At 37.4% G+C, this 6365-nt stretch overlaps 1 protein-coding gene across 3 annotated transcripts; it reads left to right on the top strand.

Moving 5' to 3' along the window:
* The first annotated feature begins 2671 nt into the window (after positions 1 to 2671).
* On the top strand, positions 2672 to 6365 carry LOC115679552 (uncharacterized). Of its 3 annotated transcripts, none has more exons than XM_056310427.1 (5): positions 2672 to 2688; positions 2860 to 3075; positions 3193 to 3253; positions 4559 to 4886; positions 6095 to 6365. In XM_056310427.1, exons 2-5 carry the CDS (start codon positions 2935 to 2937, stop codon positions 6114 to 6116), a joined length of 552 nt encoding a protein of 183 aa, XP_056166402.1. In that variant the 5' UTR covers positions 2672 to 2688; positions 2860 to 2934; the 3' UTR covers positions 6117 to 6365. The 3 variants fall into 3 exon arrangements, with proteins under 3 accessions (XP_056166402.1, XP_056166403.1, XP_056166401.1); XM_056310428.1 differs by lacking the exon at positions 2672 to 2688 and adding an exon at positions 3555 to 3674 and having other exon boundaries at positions 2788 to 3075; XM_056310426.1 differs by lacking the exon at positions 2672 to 2688 and having other exon boundaries at positions 2788 to 3075.

The raw sequence follows: 6365 nt of genomic DNA, 5'->3' as shown, positions 1-6365 counted from the left end.
TACTTTGTTCTGTAATTATTTGGGAATTGCTAGGCTTAAAAACCTTCTATATATCTATCGAGTATTATTCTAAAAATTGATCAGAATCTTTCTTTCGACCAAAAAAAACAAAAATTCAAGAAACAGATAAACTCTTGAAAATTAAGCATGTTACCTAAACGAATCGATTGTTGCAATTGAATTGCTTCCGACGAAGATGAAGACGTAGACGAAAAAGATGAAGATAAAGGCCAAGAAGATGAAGGAGAATAGAAGATAAAGGTGAATTAACTAGTTGTCTTCTTCAAACCCTTCCCCCAGGTCGAATCCTCCATTTCTCTCTCTTCTTCTTTCGTGGTTGAGCCATGGTTCCTCGATTTTCTTCTTCTCCAGTCAAGCTTACTAGAGAAGATTCAAGGATTAGGGTTCCATTATCGGGAGACAAAAGGGCCAAACAACGTCGTTTTTGCCCTTTTTTGGCACATTAGTTGAAAATTGTCATGTTGGACTTGATTTTTTTTTTTTGAAAAGAAAAAACTATGTCGGAGTCAAAATATAATTCAAAAAGCCATGTAGGACGAATAATTGGAATAAACATTTAAGTGATCGTTCGAAAAATTTTGGTACTAAAGTGAGCACCATATAAAGTAATGACACTTAATTTAAGGTGTTTGCTTTTCATAAAGAAAATCTTTATTATTGTTGTTGTTATTGTCTTTATTCTGTGATCTTAGTTCGATGTCTTTTAATATGATTTTTTTTGTCTCATTATTATCTATTTTGTTTATCATATCTATAATAGTATGGTTTCCTTTTGTTATTACATTAATATTAAAAACACAAGTAGCACATTCACGATCTTCGAAGCATTTTTCTGAGTTACTATCGTCCAAATACATCGGTCTGATTGTCTCCACTCCAATTGGAATCACTGTTGATTTGCTCCTTTTCTTCACTATCACTATATATCATGATTTTGAGCAATTGTTTTCTAAGTTCATCTATCTTTTGTTTTGTTCTAAAATTGTTTCTGTAGTGACATACTTTGGGCACCTTTACCATGTAGGAACACTTTCTAGCCTCGACCATTTTTGTTTTTTTGGGTGATCTTTTGGTTTATTATATCTCTTTCTTTGGGTCTTTTAGATTCACTGGGAAAATAGACTTTATCATGGCCAAAATGTTCACAAAACTTTCCTATTTCCTAACTTCCTGTCAAATTGTGTTTCTTCATTTGTCCTCTTAGATATACATGGTGAATATCTATCAGTGGTATATTGCAATTTTCTGAACTTTCTCAACATGTTTTATTATTATTTCTTCAGAATCCTTAACCTTATTTTGCCTATCCATTATATTTTTCTTGAAATTACAACCTGTCTATGAATTAAATATTCTTGCCATTAGACACATACTAGTCCTGTATATATTTTCTGTCAATGATTTGAACCAGTTTTTTTGCCATGATTCAATTTTTTTTAATTATAAGGACTTACACGGATTATGCAACTTGGATAATAATAAGATATAATAAAATTAATCCCAAACTAATAGGTTGTGCCACATTTACTGGAAGCTAATTTTCTTATCACAAAAAATCTCAAATTGATATACTTGTAACAAATCTACCATTTATTAACTTCCGTTCAATTCCTCCTTTAAATTGCTGAAGGAGAAGTACACGTGACAAACAACTCAAATGATTGGCGGGTGGCATAGATTCGACATAGGAATTCACATAAAAGGTCTCCTAAGTGACGCAGTTCTAAGGAAGCCATATTTGTAAAAAATGAACCGAGATTGGAAAATTTACTAAAATTGTCTAATTTTTCTCTAAGGTCTCTCTTATGTTTCAAAAATCTGCTAAAATTCCTAATTCTGCTTACATTTTGCGCTAAGATTTTGTTAGGTTTGTCATGGGGTATCAATTCAAGATTTTTTGTGACATGAATATCAATTTCGAGAGGTAAATGTGGCACATATATAGTAGCTTGGGATTTTTTGTGATACAAAAATAAATTCAAGTTAATTGCGGCACTAGTTTGTCGGTTTCAAGTTTTTTTTTGATATTAAGGTAAATGTGGCAGGGATGTACCGATTTAGGATATATGGTGGTATTAACCATAATCATAATTGTTGCTTGTTTTTAGACGTTGAAATTTAATCGGTAGATTGGGCATATTTCCTAAAGATTTTCAAAATAGAGTGCAAAAAAGGAAAGTAGGTCCTTTTTAAGAAATCTAGCGATGGTGGCAATTAGTCCCTAAATTTTGGTCCAACGTATAATGTAGTCCCTGAACTTTTAATTTGCTCAATATAGTCTTTGAACTTTAACCTAATATTCAATATGATCCCTGAACTTTTGGTACATGTTCAATATAATCCCTGAACTTGAATTAATGGAAGAACTGCATTGAATAATTTCATATAATTGAGAGACTAAATTGAACATGTACCAAAATTTAATGGACGACGTTGAACAAATTAAAAGTTCAGGGACCACATTGCACATTGGGTTAAATTTCAATGACCGCATTGAACAAATTAAAAGTTTAGGCATCTCATCGCACATTAAGCCAAAATTCAACGATTGTTTGTATTATTTTCCCCTCTTATTAGTAAAATTCGTGGCTATAAAGGGCAAAAAACGCAATAAAAGGATTTACTTCTTTTTATGAATTTTGGATACAAATGAGACAGCGGCGCCGCTTGGGGTTTTTTTTGTATAATTCTTGAAAGTTTGGGGGGGAAGGGGGATGCGTTTAAAAGTATTTTTTTTTCTTGTTTTCTTTTTCGTTTAAGATGGGAATGATGAATGCATTCGAGCGACTTCTTGTCTAAGCCAGTGCCGAAAATCCCTCCGGTCGCCGCCGCCGCCGCCGCCGCCGAAGGGAAGAAGAACTCGTCGTCCGTGTAGCGTAATCTGTGCGGCGTCGAAGAGAGCAGGGAGCGAGAATGGTGGGGACGGATTTGAAAGCGGAGACGATGAAGCTGATGGAGAAGAGGACCGCCGTGGAGGCCGAGATGGACGCCATCATCGAGCGCCTCGCCCGGCCCGGCGGTCCCGGTCTCTCCGGCAACCTCGTCGATTCCGAGGTACCCAGAAGAGAAAGATGAAGAAGCATTTAGGACTTGACAGGAGATGGGTTCGAGCGATTCGGAGCGTTCGAATTTTGTCTGTCTGAAACTTGGGTTGCTCTGCTTGTTGTGCAGGGGTTTCCTCGGACGGATATTGACATCCCGGTCGTGCGAGCAGAGCGTCGCCGTCTCTCTGGTACTGTGTTGGGTTTGCTTTTAGATTACTGCGTTTTCGCTACAGAAATTTGTGTATGAGGTTGATGGGAACTCGGCTAGCGGTGCTGAAGTTTTCGGTTGGGTTTTTCAATGAGCTAGTGAGCCTTGCTGTTGAGGGTTCGCTCCAGTTTGGTCGATTACTTTTAGGGCTGTGGATGTTTTAGTCTTGAAGCAAGAGGCAGTCTGTTTTAGCATGTGTTTGGGGGTCCTGGGAGGTTGTGCTGTCTCTTGAGTTGTGTTGGGGGTTGACATACTGTGATGAGACGTTCGTTTGATTGCAGAGCTTCGGAATGACCATAAAGAGATCACTGATAAACTTAATGAGAATTTACAAGTCCTTCATTCAGCTAGACTTGCTCCGAGATCGGCACCGGCTAAGGGTAGGCTGCTCAAACACTCATGTTACTTTGTTCATCTTCTAGCGGGGTCAGACATATTACTGTTTGTCTGACCTTAAGTTTTTCTGGAGTGACTTCATTTGGTCACATATATTCCTGTAATAGCTTTAAACTAGCTTTCTCTTCGAGAATATGATTTTGGTCACTAATGCTGTGTGTTTGGAAGCTGATGATGCTGAAAAATCCAGGTTTACGTTTCCCCTTTTGTTTCATGTATCATGCCTTCTTGTGCATATGCATTGGTTTCTGGCAAGTCTACCTACTTAAGCATTTGCTTATTTTAGTGTTAGACCCTTGGGTGCAAACTCTTAAACTGGGCTGACAGAATTATTGAGAAAATAAAGAACTTGTACAATAGAAGGAACAGTGAAATACTTCTTTTGCAATGAAAGGATTATTTAGATTCGTTTAAACGGTTATATGTAGGCCTCTAGGATGAGAAACTATCCCTACCCATTCAATCACGCACTCCGTACCCTCTCAATCGTGCACTTAATATCTGATGATCCACATCAAATAGATAAATGCAGTAGCATCCTGATTGCTAAAGTATTTATCCCTGCATTTGATCAGGTTATTGTGAAAGCAGTGCACTTTGATCTCCTTATTCTTCTTTTACATCTTGAACTATCAAGAGATTTGATTGGGATGACTCCCACTATGTAGGTATTCTAAAATACTGGCTCAACAATAATTCATATAGTTGTTTGATGCTTTTACCATTCAAAATAAACCAAGTCAAGAACTCTATTGTATATATTTTCTCCAACCTTCTTAGACATCGCCATTTTGGGATTGTAAACTGATTTTGCATTACTTTAAGTAATATGCATAGGTATGCAGCGAATTCACATGGCTTTTTTTTCTGTCCTCTTTTTTATTTTAAGGTGATGCTGTTACGGCATCAGAATCCTCACGTAATGTCATACAAAGAGATGCTCCCAGCGACATGGATGTTGATGTGATAGTCAGCAGACCCTTTGCAGTAGTTGATGAAATAGCTGATGGTTCACCAGCAGCAGAGGATGGTTTGCAGCTGGGTGATCAGATTGTGAAATTTGGGAATGTTGAATCTGGGGATAATTTGCTCCAACGACTTTCTTCTGAAGCTCAGGCAAGTCAGGGCCACGCTTTAACTTTGGTGGCTATGAGGCAAGGTGAACTCATCAACTTAACAGTGACTCCCAGAACATGGCAAGGCAGAGGCTTACTGGGGTATGTGATTTTCTTTCTCCCAACTCATTTCTTGTTGTTTAGTCCAGTCTGTGGCAATGTATATATTTTTTGTATTTTCTTGGTACGCTAAGAGTGTACTGCTCAGTGATTGTGCTGAATGACCTTTAGATTGTTTCTTGCCTCTAGAAGAGAAAAATAGCATTATGAAGAATTAGCAAGAAATTAACGGATTTGTGATATAAATAAGCTGTGAATGTGCTTGAAACTTCGATGCTTTGAAGTGAAGTGACAATCACAAAGCGGCTTTGAGCTGTAAATTTGATTAAAGAGCTTGCACATTACATGAGATACTCAGTCCAGTCTTATACTGTGACCTTGTGCATTTGTGATAGTTGGGTCTTATTTTGTCCTTTGTTTTATGGAAATATCTGATTAGAGACTTAATTATCATTTTTTGTTCTGGTAGCATGGCTTTTGCGTTTCCTTTTCACTCTAGGTTAGAAAAAATGAAGGAGGAATAACAGCAAAACAACTCAGAGCTCACAACCCAAAATCAGCAAATGCCACAACGTTATACTTGCCCAGCAAATTTTAAAATAAAAAGAGAAATGATGGCTCCTTTAGATGGCTTCTAGGTTGCTTCATATAGTTCCAGGAAAAAACAAAGTTATATGAGGTTTTCTTAGTGATGTCCTTTCATTTGATTCATAGAATGCATCTTGGAGTGCAACGTCGTGTCCAATTTTCCCTGGGAAACATTACTTCCTATAGTGACTGAAAGATACACGTTTTTCAAGTCTGTTTGGAGTCTGCCTTAGCTGTTGGTATTGTAACTCTGATGCTTTCCTGTGTCATTACTGTTGTTATGAGTACTGTGGGCGTTCAGCCACCGATATTCCAAAAACACCCGCACTACTTCCTGGAATTAACATTTATTTACCTTCTTTTTTGCCTACATTTGCTTTTGAATGCTTACGAAACAATTTTACTGACTAAGCTGCTGTAATGGAGAAGGATGAAGCCTTGCAAAAGTGTTCACGGATCCCCCAAATCTCGTTTCGTGATTGGAAGGGATGTGTACCCAATGATTTATTGCGCATGCACTTTGCTCCATCTATAAAAGAAGATAAAGAAGTCACTTGTATATATGTTGGCTAGGCACATTGTAGACACGCCTTACTTGATTGCAAAATTGTATCATGTTACTGGCTCCCCAAAGGAGTAACACGAACTTTGAATGCTTGCAGGTGCCATTTTCGGATCTTGTGACATGCTGTGTCTGCAAGTACCCCCAGAGAGGTTTTTTAACAATGCGCAAGGTGCGCTTAAAAGGATGTCCTACCTTCAAATTCTGGTCTCCTCTTTTTGTTGCCAAAATATCCCATTTACTTGATGAAGTTCATGTCTAGGCGAAAAACAAAATATTATGAAGTGCATGTACTTTCTTATGAACATCTCTTACTTTTAATATTTGCTGGTAAATATGATGGACAGAGTTTTTCCTGGGATTTTACTGCA

Source organism: Syzygium oleosum, unplaced genomic scaffold (genome assembly GCF_021117445.2).
Source record: "Syzygium oleosum isolate NSW1041296 unplaced genomic scaffold, Sole_v2.1 Sole_v2.04, whole genome shotgun sequence".
Lineage (NCBI taxonomy): Eukaryota > Viridiplantae > Streptophyta > Magnoliopsida > Myrtales > Myrtaceae > Syzygium > Syzygium oleosum.
The sequence above is the reverse complement of the archived record's forward strand: the minus strand, read 5'-3'. Positions and strand labels throughout refer to the sequence as shown.

What these genes read in the sequence shown, in the direction of transcription:
- LOC115679552 (XM_056310428.1), top strand. Translation starts at nt 2,935, where the DNA reads ATGGTGGGGACGGATTTGAAAGCGGAGACGATGAAGCTGATGGAGAAG. An exon ending in GCAACCTCGTCGATTCCGAG is followed by an intron (nt 3,076 to 3,192) that starts GTACCCAGAAGA and finishes CTTGTTGTGCAG; the next exon opens with GGGTTTCCTCGGACGGATAT. An exon ending in TAGGCTGCTCAAACACTCAT is followed by an intron (nt 3,675 to 4,558) that starts GTTACTTTGTTC and finishes TTTTATTTTAAG; the next exon opens with GTGATGCTGTTACGGCATCA.